The following is a 20351-nucleotide window of genomic DNA, read 5'->3' on the forward strand; positions in this document are numbered from 1 at the left end:
TTTCACCACAAAGAAGCTAAACACCCATTCTTTTCAAACACACATGGATCATTTTCAATGACAGACCACGTGGTAGGACACAAATCAAGCCTTAACAAATTCAAGAAAATTGAAATCATATCAAGCATCTTCTTGGATCACAATGGCTTGAAACGAGAAACGAACCTCAAGGCAACAACTCAAAACATTCAAATACACGGACACTGAATAACATGTTATTAAATAATGAATGAGTAAACAATGAGATAAAGAAATTAAAAAGTGTCTGGGAACAAATGAATATGAACAGACAACGACCCAAAACCTAAGGTACACAGCAAAGGCAGTCTGGAGAGGAAGTTCATAGCAATACAGGCCTATCCAGAGAAGACAGAAAAATCTGAAATAAATAACCTAACCCTACATCTCCAAAAATTAGAGGAACAACAAAGTACAGAATGAGTAGAAGGATAGAAATAATCATGATCAGAGCAGAATTAAATGACATAGAGAGACTGAAAACACAGTCCAAAGGATCAATAAATCCAGGAGTTGGTTCTTTGAAAAGATAAACAAAATTGACAAACTTTTACCCAGACTCATCTAGAAAAAAAGAGAGGAATCAAATAAATAAAATCAGAAACATAGGAAGTAAAAAACAAAACATAGAAAAACAAAGGATTTTAAGAATATATTATGAACTACATGCCAAGAAACTGGACAACCCAGATGAAATGGATAAATTTCTGGAAACATACAATTTCTCAAAAATGAATCAACTGAAACAGAAAGCCTGAGTATATCAGTAACAACTAGCAAAATTGAAGCAGTAATAAAAAAACTCCTGGTACACCCTGGAATGGATGGCTTCACAGGTGAATTTTACCAAACATTTAAAGAACACCTACCCTCCTCAAACTATTCCAAAAAATTGAAAAAGAGGGAAGACTCCCAAACTTTTTTTATGAGGAGGGTATTATCCTAATTTCAAAAAAGGTAAAGATAAAATAAAGAAAACTACAGGCCAATATCTCTGATGAATATATATGCTAAAATTCTCAACAAAATACTGGCAATCCGGACCCAGCAAGAAATTAAGCAGATCATATAAAACAGGATTAAGTGGGATAAATCTGATGGGTGCAATGATGGTATAATATTCACCAATCAATTAATTCATCATGTAAACAAAATGAAAAGACAAAAATCACAGTTATCATATCAATAGACGCTGAAAAACATTCGACAAAATCCAGTATGAATTTTCATAAAAAACACTCAGCAAAGTGGGAACAAAGGGAGCACATCTCAACATACCAAAGGCTATATACATGAGACCCACTGCCAAAATCATGCTCAATGGGCAAAAACTAAGAGTTTCCCTTAAGATCAGGAACAAACAAGGGTGCCCACTTTCGTACTCTTATTCAACATAGTACTGGAAGTTTTAGCCACAGTGATCAGAAAAGGAAAAGAAATAATAAAGCATCCAAGTTGGAAGGGAGGAAGTAAAATGATTATTATTTGCAGAAGACATGGTATTGTACATGGACCATCCTATGTTCTTGACCAAAACACTACCAGACCAAATAAGTGCATTTGGCAATATTCAGAAATATTCAGAAATCAATGGTATTCTTGCACAACAATAATGAATTATCACAAAGAGAAATTGAGAAAAAAAATTCCATTTACTTACAGCAACAAGAAAAATAAAATACCTAGGAATACATTTAACCAAAGATGTAAAAGAGCTATACTTGGAAAACTACAGAACACTGAAAAAAGAAATTGAGGAAGATACAAATAAATGGAAGCATATCCCGTATTCATGGACTGGGAGAGTTATCATCATTAAAATGTCCATACCACCCAAAGCAATATATAGATTCAATGCAATTCCTATTAAAATATCAATAGCATATCTCACAGGTTGAGAATAAATATTCCAAAAATTTATATGGAACCAAAAAGACCCAGAATAGCCTCAGCAATCCTGATAAAGAAGAATAAAGTTGGAAGGAATCAATACCTGATATTAAACAATACTACAAGGCCAATGTACTCAAGACAGTCTGATACTGGCATAAGAACAGACATAGAGATCATTGGAGAAGAAGACAGAGCCCAGACATAAACCCATGTGTCTACAGTCAATATTTGACAAAGGGGGCATGAACATACAATAGAATAAAAACAGTCTCTTCAACAAATGGTATTGGGAAAACTGGTCTGGTACATGAAAAAAAATGAAACTAGTCTGCCAACTTACACCATATACCAGAATAAACTCAAAATGGATAAAGGACTTAAACATAAATCGTGATACCATAAAAGTCCTAGCAGAAAACATAAGCAGTAAAATTTCAGACCTTCCACATGGTAATATTTTTGCTGATAAATTTCTTAGGAAAAGGGAAATAAAGGAAAAAATAAGCAAATGAGACTACATCAAATTAAGAAGTTTCTGCACGGCTAAAGAAACCTTCATCAAAATGAAAGGGGAACCGACTTGAGGGAGAACATCATTGCCAATGATACATTGGACAAGGTTTTAATCTCCAAAATATAAAAAGAACTCATAGGACCAGGAAGACAAACAACCCAATTAAAAAATGGGCAATGCACCTAAACGGACACTTTTCCAAGGAGGACATACAGATAGCTCATAGACATATGAAAAGATGCTCAACATCACTAGTCATCAGGGCGATCTAAATTAAAACTACAATGAAATATTATTTCACACCTGTCAGAATGGCTATAGTTAAAGCAACAAACAACAAGTGCTGGTGAGGTTGTGGATAAAAGGGAACCTATTGCTGTCTTGTGGGAATGCAGACTGGTGCAGTCATTGTGGAAAACAGTATGGAATTTCCTCAGAAAACTGAAAATGGAACTGCCTTATGAACCAGTGATTCCACTGCTGGGAATACCCTAAGAATCCTGAAACATCATTTGAAAAGAACTTACGCACCCCAATGTTCATAGTAGTGCTATTTACAATAGGTAAGTGATGGGAACAGCGCAAGTGCCCAATGGTAAATGAGTGGATTAAAAAACTGTGGTATATTTACACAATGGAATACTATGTAGCAGAAAGACATCCTACCTTTTGAGACAGCCTGGAAGGAAATGGAAACTGTTATACTAAGTAAAATAAGCCAGCCCGCAATAGAAAAATACCATATGACCTCCCTCACCTATAAGAGAAATATAATGAAAATAAACTGACAAGAAAAAGAGAACCAGAGACACGGAAACATGGAACAGACTGATAACTGTAGGACGGGAGGAGTAAGGGGGTAATGGTGGAAGGAAGGAGAACGGACTACTCAAAGAACATGTATGAATGGCTCAAGGAAACAGACAACAGAGAGGGGATTGACTGTGGGCAAGACGGCTGGGTCGGTAAGTGGGGGACAAAAATGAAAAAAACTGGGACAACTATAATAGAATAAACAGACAAAAAAAGAGCGGCAAAATGAAGAAAGAATTTCCCCCAAAATGAAGAGCGTATAAGAAGACTATGGGACAATTTCAAGCACACCAACATTCACATCATGGGGTTGACATAAGGGGAGAGAGAAAGGAATTGAAAATCTACATTAAAAAATATTAACAGAAAATTTTTCTACCCTGGTGAAGAAACTAGGCGTACAAGACCAGGAAGTGCAGTGTCCCAAACCAAATGAACCCAAAATTAAAATTTAATTTAATTTTAATTTGACATTAAAATTAAAATGTCAAAGGTTAAAGACAAAGAGAATCTTAAAAACAGAAAGACAAAAGCAGTTAGTTACTTACAAAGGAGCTCCCATAAAAATGGCAGCTGATTTCTCAACAAAAGCTTTGCAGGCCAGAATGGATTGTCAAGAAATATTCAGATTGATGTAAAACAACAACCTACAACCAAGATTACTCTACCAGCAAAGCTATCATGTAGAAGCAAAGGTCATATCAAGAGCTTACAGAAAAAGGGAAAGAAGTTCATCACCACCAAATCAGTATTATAAGAAATGTTAAAGAGTCTTCTTTAAGAAGAAATAAAGATAAAAAATATGAATAATGGTAATAAATACATATCTATCAACAATTACTTTAAATGCAAAAAGATTAAATGCTCCATTCAAAAGACATATAGTGGCTGGATAAATAATAAACAAGACCCTTCTATATACTGCCTATACCAGACTCTCTTCAGATCAACAGACACACAGAGACTGAAAGAGATGAAAAAGATATTTCATATATATGGAAACAAACAAAAAAACAATACACCAAATAAAAAAGACTTCAAACAAAGGCTATAAAATGAAGAATTTCTCATATGAAGAATGACTCAGTAATTTTACTTCTGGATATTTAGCTGAAGAAGCCCAAAACACTAAATTAAAAAAACATGTGCACCAAAATGTTCATTGCAGCATTATTTACAATAGCCATGGTATGGAAGCAACCTAAGTGTCCATTATAGAAGAATGGATAAAGAAGTTGGTGCATACATACAATAGAATATGATTACCCATAGGACAGGAATGAAAACTTGCCATCTGCCACAACATGAATGGACCTAAAGGATATTTTACTAAGTGAAATAAGTCAGAGAGATGAGACAAATGCCAGTGATTTCACCTATATGCAGAATATATAAAACAAAATAAATAAAAAAACAGAATAGAAACAGACTCATAGATATAGAGAATAAACTGATGGTTGCTAGAGGGACGGAAGGTTAGGGAGCTGAGTGAAAAAGGTGAAGGGGTTAAGAAGTACAAATTGGTAGTTACAGAACAGATGGAGATGTAAAGTACAGCATAGTCAATAACACTGTAATAACTATGTCTGGTGTCAGATTTGTACTGGATTTATTGGGATAATCACTTTGTAAGTTATATAAATGTCTAATCACTCAATATGTTGTACACCTGAAACTAAAATAATATTGTAAGTCAACTGCAATGAAAAATTAAAATAAAATTTTAAAGCATAATTCAACCAAATGGTTTAAAAATAGAAATCAATTGCATAGAAAAACTGGAAAAAAACAAACACGTGGATGCTAAACAGCATGTTCATAAATAACCAATGCGTTAAGAAGGAAATCAATAAATATTTTCCAATAAATGAAAACGGGATCACAATGATCCAAAGTCTATAGAACACAGAAAAAGCAGTTCTGAGAGGTAAATTCATAGTAATATAAGCCTACTTCAAGAAACAAGAAATATCTGAATAAACAATCTTTAGGAACTAGAAATAAGAATAGGAATATCAATAGGAACTAGAAAAAAGGTAAAAGTTAGTAGAAGGAAATAAAGATCAGATTGAAAATAAATAAAATAGAGATAGTAAAAATTAAGAGAAGATCAACTAAGAAACTAAGAGCTGCTTCTTTTTAAATATAAACAAAATATGTAAACCTTCTACAGACTCAATTCATCAAGGAAAAAAAAGGAGCAAAATAAATAAAATCAGAAATTACAACCAACACCACAGAAATATAGGATCATTAAGTGAACACTATAAACTATATACCACCAAATTGGACAACCTAGAAGATACAGGTAAATTACTAAAGACAGTTTTCCAAGCCTGAATCAGGAAGAAACAACAATCTGAGCAGACCAATTACTAGTAACAAAATGAATCAGTAATCAAAAAACTTCCAACAAACAAAAGTCCAGGACCAGATGGCTTCACAGGTGAATTATACCAAATATTTTTTCATTTTTATATTTTTTAAATATTTTATTTATTTACTTTTAGAGAGAGGGGGAGTGAGGAAGAAAGGGAGAGAAAGAGAAACATCCATGTGAAAGAGAAACATCAATCAGTTGCCTCTTGTATAGGTCCTATCAGCCCACAACCCAGGCATGTCCCCTGACTGGGAATCAAACTGCAACCTTTTGCTTTGAGGAACGAAGCCCAATCCCGTTAGGGCTCAAGTATTTTTTAAAAATTAATAACTCTCCTTCTCAAAGGAGATTTTCTCCTCCTTCTTCAGAAAACTGAAGCAGGAAAAATATTTCCAAACTCATTCTACAGAGCTGGCATTACCCTGATATCAAAACAAAGACTACAAAAAAGCAAAATTACAGGCAAATATCCCTGATGAACACTGATGCAAAAATTCTCAAATATTAGCAAATCAAATTCAACAATATATTAAAAAGATCATACACTATGATCAAATGGGATTTTTTCCAGGAATTCAAGAATGATTCAGTATCTGTAATACCAATCATATCTATATACCAATCAATGTAATACAACACTAACAAAAGAAAGGATTAAAATCATACAAACATTTTAATAGGTGTGGGAAAATCATTTGACAAAATTCAACATACATTTATGATTAAAACCCAACATAGTGGAAATAGAGGGAACATATCTTAACATAATAAAGGTCACATATGACAAGCCCTCAGCCAGCATTACCTCAATGGTGAAAAAGCTAAAAACTTTCACCCTAAAATTAGGAAAAAGATAAGGATGCCCACTCTCACCATTTTTATTCAATATATGAGTATTACTGAAAGTCCTAGCAAGAGCAATCAGACAACAGAAGGAAATAAAATGAGTCCAAATTGGAAAGTAAGAGGTAAAACTGTCACTATCCACAGATGACTTGATACTATAAGTGGAAAACTCAAAAGCCTCCCCAAAAAACTATCACAGTAAATGAACTCAGTAAGTTGCAGCATACAAAATTAACAGAAATAAGTGGCACTTCTATACATTAATAATGAATTATCAGAAAGAAAAATTAAGAAAACAATTCCATTTACAATTTCATCCAAAAAAAAAGAAAAACCTCTTGGAATAAATTTAACCAAGAAGGCAAAAGACCTATACCCTGAAAACTATAAGTCACTGAAGAAAGAAAATGAAGACAACACAAATGTAAGGATTTAGCATGCTCATGGATTGGAGGAATAAATAGCATTCAAATATCCATATTACCCAAGCAATCTACAGATTTAATGAACAAATAATCATAAAATTTATATGGAACCACAAAATTCTCAAAGCAACCTTAAGAATAATATTGGAGATATCATTCTCTTTGATTTCAAACTAAACTACAAAACAGTATGATATTGGCAGAGTGGAACAGAATAGAAAGCCCAGAAATTAACTCATACTTATATGGCCAATTAGCCTACAACAAACAAGGCACCAATATACAGTGCGGGAAAAGACAGCCTCTTTAATAGATGGTGTTGGCAAAACTGTAGAGATGAATGCAAAAAATAAGTAAAGCTGGACCACTTTCTTACATCATATACAAAAACAAACTCAAAATAAAGACTTAAATGTAATACCTGAAACCATTAAACTCTTATAAGAAAACATAGGTAGTAAGCTCTTTGAGAGGAAAGAGAAAGGAGAGAACTCTTCCTACAGTTTCCCACATTAAACTCCATCATCACCATCATCATCATTCTGATAGTCCCTACCACTGGCAAGTAAAGTGAGGAATATATACTGAGGCTACACCCACAATGTTTACATCATTTGGCTGACTCCCATCCAGGTGCTTCACCTAGCCCACATTGACTAAAAAGCACCATACCCAGATAAGTCTCCATATCTCCCTTGCAATAGTCACATCTAGACATCATTCTGCAGGAACTAACTAGTGCAAAGCAGAAAATTGCACCAACCAGAGTTGACCTTCCTTTATGCCCTACATCCCAACCTGAGGTACTCAAATTATAGCATTTGTCACTGTAATAATTGTTCTTTACATGACTGCCTATTATTTCCTACCTCATTAGAGACTGCCTTCTTTAAGATGTCTTAGTCATCTTGAGATCATCAACAGAGTACAGTATCTGACATATATTGTTGTCAATAAATGTTCCAAGAATGGACGACTGGATTCATTAATATTCTAGATATAGACACCAACCATACAGTTCAAATGTCTTTGTCTGAGAAAGATCTTTTTAAACATTCTACAGACAGCAAATGTAATATAAAACCCATTTTTTTTCTTTCTTTGGAGAGGCTTTCATCTGTAATTAAATACCTAATATGTTATTATATATCTAATCACCTTTTACATAAAATCTCTAGGGAAATGGTTATGTGAAAAATAATGTGCTCTAGTGAGACCAGTGGACTGTAGTTACATAAAAACTAGGTAACCTGGTTCTGGCTATCACCAGTGATTCTGGAGATAAGTCTTCTCTGGCTTTCAGTTTCCTCATGTATAAAAATGAAAGAATTAAAATACAATCACTAAGCACCCTTCAAGTGCTCAATATTATAGAAATCTTTAATCTATGAGTACTTCCTTAATGAACAATCAAAAGATGGGAGGCAGGTAACATGCTGAGTATTCCTAACAATTTGATACATCTTTGCTAAAGATCAAACTAAATTATCCTATCAAAAGTCATTCAGTACTTGAACTTTATGAACAAAATTAGATAAGCATAGAAAAAAAGAATTTCCTTTTGAAATCACGCACTTGACTTTTCCTTCTAATAACTGAACACATGAAGCAAACATTTAATCACACAGCACAGGCACTGACATAATAAACAAACTATAGGCTTACCTGCCAGGAAACTGCTCCCAAAATAGCTGTTGCAAGAAGACTAAAAAAAACTAACTGCTCTGAAATTAAGCAAAAATGGCGCATCCCTTTGGATGCCATGATTCTGTCAAGGCTGTTGTTATCTACTCTGTGGGTAAAATATACTTTATGGCAGTCATTTAATTTGGTATGGAATCCCCAAACAGTTAAAAGAAATATAATATGGCAAATCATCCAGAAAATTCCAAAAATGGAAAAGCCTGGTATTACAAAATACCAGAGATGAGTGTCTCTAAGTTTAAATGCTGCAAGAATAAAAAATGTAAGCTCAATCATTCCAGTGAAAATGACTGAAAGTCTTCTACAAATTCTTCCACGGTACAAAAAGGGTTTCCACCTCTCAGTAACTGAAAGTCCACTAAAATAAATGTCAAGGAAAGGATCGGTTATCAGGCAAATAAAAAAACATGCAAAAGCAACTGGATTTTGAGGAGTTTCCAAAGAAGAGAAAAACAGTAAGACTATAAAAATAACCAAATTGGAAATAGCTAGGAAAGACTTCATTCTCAGGTCAATAATCAACATGGCCAGAGCTACAACAAGCAAAATGACACTGAGAGACTTCGCCACCAACATAGTTGTGCTGGCAATGGCAAATCCAACAAGTTCCAAAAATTCAACTGTGGTTAGTAAAATGGGTCGATGACGGACATAACCAGAAATTCTCTCCACCAAAGCACATAATACCCTTAATACTATAGAAGTTAGAAGCAAATATTTGGTTGATTCTTCTTTCACATCATTTTTAAAGACTGAATTATCAAGAAAGCATAGGAGGCCAAGCAAGAATCCAAACCAAAGATTGGAGAGACTTAAACTTGCTGCTTCCATTGAAAAATAATAATAGAGTATGCTGGCAATTCCAAGAACAAAAAGACCAAGAATAAAAATTACCAAAAGTAAAGAATTTGCTGTTTTTTCCCATCTTACATAAAGACCTAAGCATATAGCAACCAGTAAATTGATTCTGGCTAAATAGCCAAGATAACGCACTGAAGAATGCATGTTCACTTCTCTGTTTACTTCTTCCAGTCTTGTCATTGCTAAATAGAGACAATGACTAAAGCAATAACGCAGTGATTTACACATGTAATCTGGCAATTTGGGCTTTCTCCCCACGTTACAAAAATTAACTGCTTATATTTCATCCAGCAAATGCCATGTATCCGAAACTCCTATTTCAGCATTTTCTCTGGTGGAATTTTTGTTTAGTGATCTAAAAAGAAGAAAACATATTTCAATGTTAATTTTATGTAATTTACCTTTCACATGTAGCTTCTTCATACAAAATAATAAGCGAGAAATAAAGTTTCTTAATGTAATTGCCTCTGACTTAAAAATTCAGCAGTTTATCCAAACTAAAAAGGCTGTGCTCTCTGTTCATCATATGCAAGGATTGCATGACTAAATGATCATTAAAGAAACTATTTTTCTGGAGGTGGTGAGGAATTTGCCTATTTCATTGTTACTTCAGTATCTGGTTTTTCAAAAACATGCAAATGTGAGATATTCAACTTAGATTGTGGCAGATTGGTTTAGCATAATGTAGTGCTATTCAGATCATAAGCAGAAAGAGGGACTTCATCACTACCTCTAATTTGAAAAGCACTAGTATCCCTTAATAGCAATCATTATTATCTGCCTAAAATCCATCGGAAGTGTCCAACCAGTGGCCCACAGGCCGCACGCAGTCCAGGATGGCAGTGAAGGCGGCCCAACACAAGACTGTAAATTTACTTTAAACATTATGAGGGTTTGTTTTTTTTTCTGGTGATTACATGTTGCAATGTATTTAACATATGGCCGAAGACAACTCTTCTTCTTTCAGTGTGGTGCAGAGACACCAAAAGGTTGGACACCCCTGCATACAAGACAACTCTAAAATGCTATTAAATCTTAGTCTTTACCTTGTTTAACTAATAAATCTTCTAGAAGCAAAGTTTAACTGTATTAAAGTTACTCAGTCCTTATAGTTGATCGATAATTCTCCATGTACTTTACCTCTACTAAATTACTTTATCAACTCTACTTTCCAAATCTAAGTCCCATTTATGTAGCAAACCAATTCCTGACCTTTCTAATCAAAATTGAAAAGCGAGAATGTTGACCAATAGTTATTGTAAATTAAAAACTTAGTTTTACTTTTGAAAAGTTACCACAACAATTACGTGTTAAAGGACCAGATAATTATTTCAATCTTAAGTGTCCCACAAGTTGCACTAAAAGCATGAAAGTGGTCAAAAAATGGTTTAACTATTAATTCTTCAATTTTTCTAGTATAGTATTTTAGAAGATGTGATCCATGCAATGGCACAAGGTCACACTGAATATCTATGGAGAACTCAACCAGATATAAATTCAAAAAGTAACTAGTTTGTGATCACCGTATGTATACTTTTCTCATAGCAGGGCCCTACAAAGAAAGACCCAATGGAAACATATTAACATGGAATAACTGTAATTATCCATTTGACTGGAGAAGAATGTCACTGGGTGACAACCCTAGGGTGTCTGGGAGGTTCCAAGCATTATTACTAATTCTACTTCTACATATTCAGCAAGTAGATTTTTTTTATAACTGATTCTATTTAATTAAGTAAGCATGGTAACTGATTTTCTCAATTATATTTTCACTCAATAATTTTCTTAAGATACCACACACCTCTACAGAAAAATATCTTCCATTGGTATATTTTTGTTTTATTTTATAAAATTAAGTATGAGAAACTGATAAAACAGAGAACACTGCATCTTTTAACATTACTTTTCTGTGTTATATAATCATTTAGCAAATATGTTGAAATATATATTCTCAAAGAGTCAGTGGGTACAGTCTGGGCTCTGATGACTAAACAATGCTGGAGGAAAAAAAAAAATCATAATAGGCTTAATGGTTGCCATTCAACCACAGACATCCTTCTGTGTTTCCCTGGTCAATACTCTCTCTCTTCTGTGACTATCCAAACCTCTCTTACCTATCCTCAGTCTCTTGACACCCACTTCCCACTACAGTCTCACGAGATAACTTTGCCTCCAACAAAATAATTAGAACGGAATTCACTAAGTTTTGGACACCACAAACCCACCTCTACCTGCATCTCCTGATACAAGGAAAGAAGGGTGTCCTTTCCCATCTGCGGGTAAATTTTTCAGACATACTATGTATCCTTTCCTCTCTGCTTTTTCAGTGAACACTCTTTGCTTTCTCTTCATACTCCCACTCTTCTCTTATCCATAACTTAAATATTTGCAAAGCTCTTTTCAAAAACAATACATCGCCTCAAACCCACCCAGAAACAACAAAAACAAAAATAATTCTCTGTCATCCCATCTCCTCTTCCAAGTTCAATCTTCTGTACTTTCAACAGCTGATATTTGATTGCTTCACTTTTCATACCATGGAACTGTGGTTTCCACCCCACAAAAGTAAATGCTCTGCCAAGTTCTGAAATGGCCTGTGAATTCTGAAATCGAAGGGGTACTTTTCACTCATTATGCTGTACATTCTTTGAACAACCTTTGACATTGTTGACCCCTCTTACCTTCTGAAACCTGTCTTTCCTTTAGCTTCCAAACACCAGTCTCCATATTTACTTCCTTACTTATTGATCTCTCCTCAGTCTTCTTGCAGGTTGTTCATTCTCAATCCAAACTTTGGACATTTAATCCAAACCTAGTCTTTTCTTCTACTATATTATGTCCTATAAACAATCTCATCTATGTCTTCAATTATTATCTGCCCCTAAGTATACATTTATATTAATCTACCTGATAGAAATAAAAGCACTGGCTTGGTTCTATATTGTTAAACAGAAATATAAATCTAGATTAAAGTAAATATAAACAGGTAAATAAAGTACAGCACATCAATATAATGGAATATATGCAGCCACACTTACGGGCCAAAATCAACATGGGAGAGTATTACTTTTAAGTGGCTAATTTACAAAAGTCTTTCCCCCATTATGATGTTCTTCAAACAACAATTAACCTGAATGAGAGAGTGAAACAACAAAGCATTACAATCATTTTCAATTGGTCAGCCATCATTGGAAAATTACTTGAGAGGCAGATAAAAATGGAAGCAAAAAGAGTCAGCCTGCACATGGGAAAACTTAATAACTGCCAGAATCTGCTTTTTAAAAATGGTATACTACTCTGAGCTTCCTCTCCACCATCTATATTTAATCCTCACCAAATACTGATCACCCTTCTTCCTGTACACCTCTTAAATGTTTCTATTTTCCAAGGTCACAATCCCAATTTTGGTCACGGGCATCTCGATCTGTCCGAGAAGTATCCTTTTTGTAAACCAAAATTTGTCATATCACTCTGTGTAAAACCCTCCAATGGCTTCCCATCACCCTTAGTAATAAAGTCTAAACTCCTAAAAATGCCTTATAAGGCTCTCTGCATTGAACGCGGGTAACTCTCCTGTTTCATCAATTTCCTTGTGAACTTTGTATTTCAACCATATTGAGCTTTCAGTTCCTTCAATGTTATTCCCTCTCCAGGTGCACTTCCGTCCCTCCTCCTTGGCCCACGGCAGTCCTTGCACCTGGCTCACTCCTGCTCTTCGGGTCTTATGTTCTTAAATCATTTTCTTAAGAAGACCATCCCTGACCCGTGTGACTGTTCCCTGTACTTCCTCTATAATAGGAAAATAAAGATCATCACTTGTCTGCATTCCCCACTAGATCACGGTGTCTCTGAAAATTTGTCAATAATACATGCCCAGAGTCTACCACAAAGTCTGACACCAAGTAGGTATTTAATACTTGTTGAAGAAACAAAGACTAGTCCAGAAATAACTATATTTAATAACAATGCCTGTCAGTTATTGAACACTTATTAATACACAAAAACAATAAACAAGTTGCCTAATATCCTACAGCTAATAAGTAGTAGAGCTAAGGGATTCTATAAGCTTCTGGACTGTTTCTCTCTCGGCCTTATTCCAGCTTTCACTTAATTCATTCATCTAAATCAATCAGTAAGTTTTCTTCCAAGCCCTTCCTTCTAGGGAATGGCTCACTAGGGAGTTCAGGACACACCTATTATGTGTATCATCCTTCAACTAAGTATTTCCGCCCCATCTAAGGGAAATGTCAAAAACTTAACCATACTGAGCAGCGGTGGTCTGGGAATTCCGGTGTTTCGGTTCTATGAATTCATATAACTCTCTGGGTCTATTTCATAAAAGGAGAATGGCGCCTCGAATGCTACATCCCTCAGCAACAGGGCAGCAGCAGTCATTCTTCTTGCATTCCGCCTCCTTCTAGCACGATACGGGAGGTCGGAGGTGCCTGGCAGTTCTCAACCACCTCTCTACTTTGGGAGAAGGCGACCACAACTGGACGCCCAGCTGAGTGAGAAAAAGCTGGACGATACTACTAGACCTTCCACTCTGCAACTCGCCCCTCCCGACCACCATCAACTTATCTCTCGCTGGTATCCTTGCTCCAGCCATAGGAAGTCGCCTGGGCGGTGCTTTGGTGGGGTCCGCACCACCGCGGATCCCCGTGAGGTGTCTGTGCCCAGGTCTCGCCGACCAGCTGCTCACCCCGTCAACCCCTACCTGACTCGGTCGCTACCACCAACGCTCTCAACCGTCGTAGCCATCTCGGGGGGCAACACAGTAAAGACGCCCAAGGAGCTGTGCCTATGACTCGGAACAGGGGTGGGGAAGAGTTGAGAGCCCGAGGCCGCGCACATTATAACAGGCCAGTCTCTTTTGGAAACTTACTCCGTTCTAGCCCGACCACGGCCGCCATGTTCCCGCCGCCAAATCCACGACGGTACGGAGCGCCACCGGGGTCAAACTGAGCAGCGCGCGTCCTCTCCCGTCTCCCTTCATAAGGACCCGCCCTTTCCTGCTAACCCTTCGCAGGGCTGGGATCTCAGGTGATCCCGACGTTGTCCGAGCAACCCCATCGAGGACTAAACGCGGCCTCTTTTTCCTCCATAGACCTAGAATCAGCAGCAGAGAACAGGGAGCGGGACGATCACGAAGAATCATACTGATCATGTCCTGGAAGCATCTAGGCCGCCGCCTCCGGCAGGACCGAAACTGGGGCGGGATAGCCACAAGTGGATTGAAAATCCTGCAGGAGGCGTTGCGGCTCTACAGTACCATAATAAGATGCGGCTTTGTGTCCATTGACCAGATAAAGCCCAAGCTCCGTAGGCTCGCCTTCAAAGCCCTTCGTGTCTCTTTTTCTAGTAGAAATTCCCTTTAATACACCTCTGGGGTCTTTACTCCACTGACAACTCTTACTCCTGGCCCATTCTCCGTCCCTTAGATCATCAGCCTAAAATCCGGAGGGTTCTTCAAACTCCAGGGCTGATTCTCACCTGTACTCTGAAAGCAGTGAATAAGTACAAGGGGGATATTATGTGGAGGAAGCATTTCACATCAGCTGCGATGGTCTTGTGGTTTGATCCCCGTTCTTCCTCTTCCTATGTACAACCTAGGGTTCTCCATCTCAAAAAAGTTGTAATGAAACCTTTTTTGCAAAATTGTTGTGAATATTCATGACACAGTGTGTTGCAGCCTTTCTAGGCTGGACAGGTCCACTCAGGGCTCAGGTAGACGGATGAAGATGCGTGGAGCCTTGAGGATGCTTGACATGCCTTTATTCGGCAGTCACACAGGCACGAGCTCCATCAGCGGAAATCACATAGGTCACAAAGCCTGTATCCGCGCCACACACAGGCCATGAGCCCATGTGGAGGGAGTTACACAGGCCACAAGCCTGCGTCCAAGTTGGCGCCCCGACTTTCCACCCTGTCCAAAGCTCCTATCCCTTTTACACTAGCCCCAAGTAAAGCAGGGTAATCAAGCCAGAAGGTGAAGTAACTATCAGGAGCTGCGCCTGCAATCCTACTCAAAGGCTACAGGGCAGTTTATTGCACCTGGGGCTCAAGGCCGGGAGACCCAGGCAAAAGCGTGTGGGAACACTGCTTTATCAGACTCTTCCAAAGTTGTGAGGAGTTGCTCCCTCCGGTTACCCACGCATCTAGGTGAGGGAGCTATACTGCCTCTGCGTATCCTACACACAGTATTTATTTTTTCTGGCTCTCAAGAAGTATGAATTCCCCTTTCCTTGTTAAGCTCTGCTTGGTTGCCTGCCTACTACCTTCCTATGCCCCTCCTCATTTTCTATTTATAGCTCAGGGTGGTTAATTAATCTCTGAGCCCGTTCCTCATATAAATGAATGCTCATAATACCTGCCTAACAGAGTTGTGAGGATTAAATGATGTATGTAAAAAAAAAAAATTCCTTAAAACCTTTAGATGGTAGCTCCTTTAGGATAAAGCTCACAAACAAGTACAGACATGTCATGTATAGTTTGGCCCCTTAATATACCTTTGGTTTGACTTCCCACCACACTGCCCCAACTCTCTACATCCTCTGCCTACTTTTATTTTCTCAAATGCAGGACATGTCTGGTTTTGCACATCATTAAATCAGCCAAGCATAGTGCCTGATGTATAGTTGGCACTTAAATATTTGTTAAATAAAAAAATTAGTACACAGTAGGCCTGCAATAATCACCAGTTCTCATCCTATTTATTTTCTATTAGTGTTACCTATATTCTTGTCCTTTCTCCCCTAATAAATTTATTCATTTTCATTTGATAGTTAATGATGGTCAGAATGAGCAGCACATCTATAGTGATGAAGCACTGCCAGACTTAGATTCTTCATATGTAAATGAAAAGTTTGAGTAACATTCTCTGCAGGCTCCTGTCTCACTCCAAATGCAATCACTAACCAAATTCCACATCTATAACTCTGGCTCTCTGGAAAACATTGTCCTATTTCCAGCTACCTGCTAGATATTTCTACTAGACTACATTGTCATCAGTTTTATTCAACTTCTTTTTGAATATATAAATTACTGATATTTTTTGAATTTTATTTATTTTTTGTTACCGTTATTCCTGCTTTTTCTCCCTTTTCCCACCTCCACCAGACCCACTCATTCCCCTCCCCAAGCCAATCCCCATATTGTTATCTGTGTCCATGGGTTATGCATAAATGTTCTTGTCTAAATCCTTCACCATCTTCTTACTATCTCATCCCATCCTCTGTCCTCTCCTTTCCAGCAGCAGCTGTCAGTCTGTTCTATATATATCTAAACCTCTGTTACTATTTTGTCCATTGGTTTATTGTGTTCATTAGATTCCACATATCAGTGACATCATGTGGTATTTCTTTTTATATTTGGAGATTAAACACTTGTCAGATGTAGCATCATTGGCAAAAATGTTCTTCCATATATTCGGTTCCCTATTCATCTTACTAATGGTTTCTTTAGCTGTACAGCAGCTTTTTAATTTGATGTATTCCCATTTATTTTCTGCTTTGTTTCCAGTGCCTTGGGAAATATATTGATAAAAATATTTCTATGTTGAATATTTGAGATTTTACTACCTCTGTTTTCTTCTAGGGTTTATATGGTTTCACCATTCACATTTAAGTCTTTTATCCATTTTGAGTTCATTTTGTGTATGGTGTGAGTTGGTGGTCTAGTTTTTTTTGCATGGACTAGTCCAGTTTTTTCAGCACCATTTATTGAAGAGACTGTCTCTTCAATAAATGTTAGAAGGAAGTTCAGAGCTGTGATGTGAGAAGGATTTGACCTGACATTGCTGGTACTAAATATGGAAGAAGAGAGCTATGGGCCAAGGAATGTAGGTAGTCTCCAGCTGGAAAAGTCAAGGCTCTTCCTTAGAGCCTCCAGAAAGGAATGCAACTTTTCAACATCTTCATTTTAGCCGACTGAGTCCCAGGTAGGCCTTCTGACCTACCGAACTGTAAGATAATAAATTTGTATTTTTTGAAGTCACTGTGTGGCAATGTTACAATAGTAATAGAAAATTAATACTACTTGTATGTTTATCTGTGTGCTCTTCAAGTTTGAAAAACTATAGCTAAACATTCCCTAAGAGATTTTAGGAAAAAATTTTTGTAAGTGTTGACCATGAGAAAGAAGATACCTACCAAGAAGGGAACCTGATGGCTAACTGGGCTCAAATTTATAAACAGAGCCTACCAGCCACTTCGGAAGATGGGCCTCTCACACAAGCCAAGCTTCAGGAAGAAGCCTGCACTAAATTGTCTGCCTTTTGCACTGTGCCTGCATTGTGTTCATGCCATCTATGCCTGTCCTTTTATAAAGAAGTTTCTGGAATTATATTTTGACCAATAAGACTGCGACTTTTCCCATCGAATCTGAGCTTTACAATTATATCTCCATCAGCATCTTTACTGACCATTGTGACCAATTAAGACAGTGCCTTTTGGACCAAATTTTGAGGATTTGGTCTTCATATGCATGAGGACAGACCAATCAGGGACAGGGAAGGGGGCTTCTCTATATTTAAGTCAGTTCCCTTCTGGCTCAGGGGGCATGCTTTCCCTTTCCATTGAAGATTGAAGACTGTGTTTCCCCACTGGACCTGAACTGCCGAAGACAGCTTGCTGGACCAGAGAGGAACAGAGTGGAGCAGGTGAAGTAGACCAGGTGAAGTAGACAGAAGAACCATCTAGCTGAAGATGGGCCTTGCCCCTGGGCTGTCCCACAGTCATGCTCTCTCATAATTGAGCTGTAACACTACTGAGATGTTCTGCAGTCATACTGTATCACAATTCAGCTGTTTGCACTGTACAAATTTTTCTGTTTCATTGTATCCCAATTTGGGGATTTCTGTTGGTGTTGCAACCTCATCAGTCAACAGAAGTTTGAGAAAATTCACTACAAAACAGTCTGGTACTCATGACTTTTTTTAAAGAAGAAAATATTTGACTCCCTTTTCAGTTTCTTCTGTGACAGCCCTTTTCATACCTTATATTATAATTTTGATGTTTGTGCCTAGAAGAATGGAAGCTTCTTGAAGGCATAATTTATCGTAATATCAAAATTCAGTATGTAAATGGATGTCTTGCAGTGTATAATACAAATTCTTAGCATATACACATCATACTTAACTTCCTCACAGCATCATATACAGTGCCCAGTGTTTATGAAAATAATTTCAAAAATATATAGTCAGATCCCTGGTTAGGGCACACAGAAGAATCAACCAATTAATGCATAAATAAGTGGAACAACAAATCCATGTCTCTTTATTTTCTTCTCAAATATATGAGGTTTGTCCAGAAAAAATCCAAATATTGTTAATATAACAAGAATGGCTTGTGTGACATCCATGTAACCTGGCAGCCAAGGGAGTGGACTGCAATGTACATGCATGAGCGATGATGACTTCACTGTACTAGTTAGTGGGGGTGGTAGACACAGTTGAGTATGTGTACTGTGTGGTCATGGCATTCAAAATGACTGAGCGAGTAGAGCAATGAATCTGCATCAAATTTCAAAAAGCCTGAGAATTCCTCCAGAGAAACTATTTTGATGATTCAGAAGTCTGCAGCTATGGGCTATAGGTGATGGGTGATGATGCGCCCGCTCATGCATTACGTCTTGTGCAGACTTTTTTGTTGAAACACCAAATCACTCAGGTGACTCAGCCCTGCTACTCCCCAGATTTGGTGCCCTGCAACTTCTGGTTTTTCCCAAAACTAAAATCACCTTTGAAAGGGAAGAAACTTCACATCATCAATGAGATTCAGGAAAATATGATGGGGCAGCTGATGCCAATGGAAGAACTGTGTGAGGTCCCAAAGTGCCTGCTTTGAAGAGGACTGAGGCATCATTGTCACATGGTACAATGTTTCTTGTGTCTTCTTCAATGCCTCTATTTTTCATAGTACATGGCTGGATACTTTCTGGACACACATTTTATACACACGCACGCGCACACATACGTTTAGACAGCCATATTGATTAGGCAACTCAGGTAATGTGGATGAACATAAGCTTAGAAATCATATAGAACCAAGTTACATTCTGGCTGAGTCACTTTTCTAACTCTGTAATTTTAGATAATTGCTTAACAGTTAAAAAATGCAGTTTCCTCACTGGAATAGTGATAATAGTAGTTAATTTGTAGGCATGTTGAGAGGATGAAAGTGAGGGAATGTTTGTATAGTGCTCATTTAGGTAGTAATAGTTGCTTAGTAAATGACATTTGTTATTTTCATCAATACTGAAAGGACTTTATTTAGAACCAATTAGTATTTTCCAAAAATGTGACTTTATGTTGCTCCTGTGGTAATTTTCTAGGCTGTTGTCATGTCAAAAGGGGATACTAAGTCAATTTGTTCTTTTAGGCATGGCCTTTGTAGTGCCATAACTTCAGTTGATGGATTCAGACAGCACATCCCATGGATGAGGTTACACTCACAACATGGAATGTGGTAGAATCAACATTTGGTGTGCTTTTGTAAAGTTAGAGAAGTCAGTACTTTAGAAACTGAACTATGTTTTAAGGTTTCGTTCCTTCCATTTAAGGCTGTAATTAATATCCCCACTTCTTTCCTGCTCTTAAAAAAATTGGCGCGGTTAACTTTCAAGGAAAGTAGAGTATGGTATGGTTGATGTACAATGACTAGATGAACCCAGCTAGAAAATTCTGTCACTCAAGTTCTAAATTGCCTCCCCATTTTGAAATCACTTAATGAGATAGTTCAAAGACCACAAGACTTTCAGTTTACAAGTAACAGACAATATTGGAAAATTTAAAATTTTTAATGAATGTGCTTTGTTCACAAAATGTGAAAAAATATAAAAAACACAAACATACATTTTCAGGCACGCTACCTCCCACCACTTGGCAACTAACATATAA

General features: G+C 37.1%; 1 protein-coding gene across 4 annotated transcripts in view; it reads right to left on the reverse strand.

The window, feature by feature from the left end:
* The window catches only part of TMEM168 (transmembrane protein 168), a 50051-nt gene extending 35656 nt beyond the window's left edge, over positions 1-14395 (reverse strand). Inside the window, exons 1-2 of one of the 4 annotated variants that reach the window (XM_054564532.1) lie at positions 14340-14395; positions 8555-9809 (exon numbers count right to left, since the gene is read on the reverse strand). In XM_054564532.1, coding sequence (XP_054420507.1) covers positions 8555-9682 — 1128 coding nt within the window. In that variant the 5' untranslated portion in view covers positions 9683-9809; positions 14340-14395. Of the gene's footprint in view, positions 1-8554; positions 9904-14339 lie in introns of those variants that run through there. The other 3 variants (XM_054564534.1, XM_054564533.1, XM_054564531.1) reach the window with 3 other exon arrangements.
* Between the last annotated feature and the right edge of the window lie 5956 nt (positions 14396-20351).

This window comes from Pteronotus mesoamericanus, unplaced genomic scaffold, assembly GCF_021234165.1.
Source record: "Pteronotus mesoamericanus isolate MK-2021 breed Mesoamerican mustached bat unplaced genomic scaffold, CSHL_Meso_final scaffold_85, whole genome shotgun sequence".
Classification (NCBI taxonomy): Eukaryota; Metazoa; Chordata; class Mammalia; order Chiroptera; family Mormoopidae; genus Pteronotus; species Pteronotus mesoamericanus.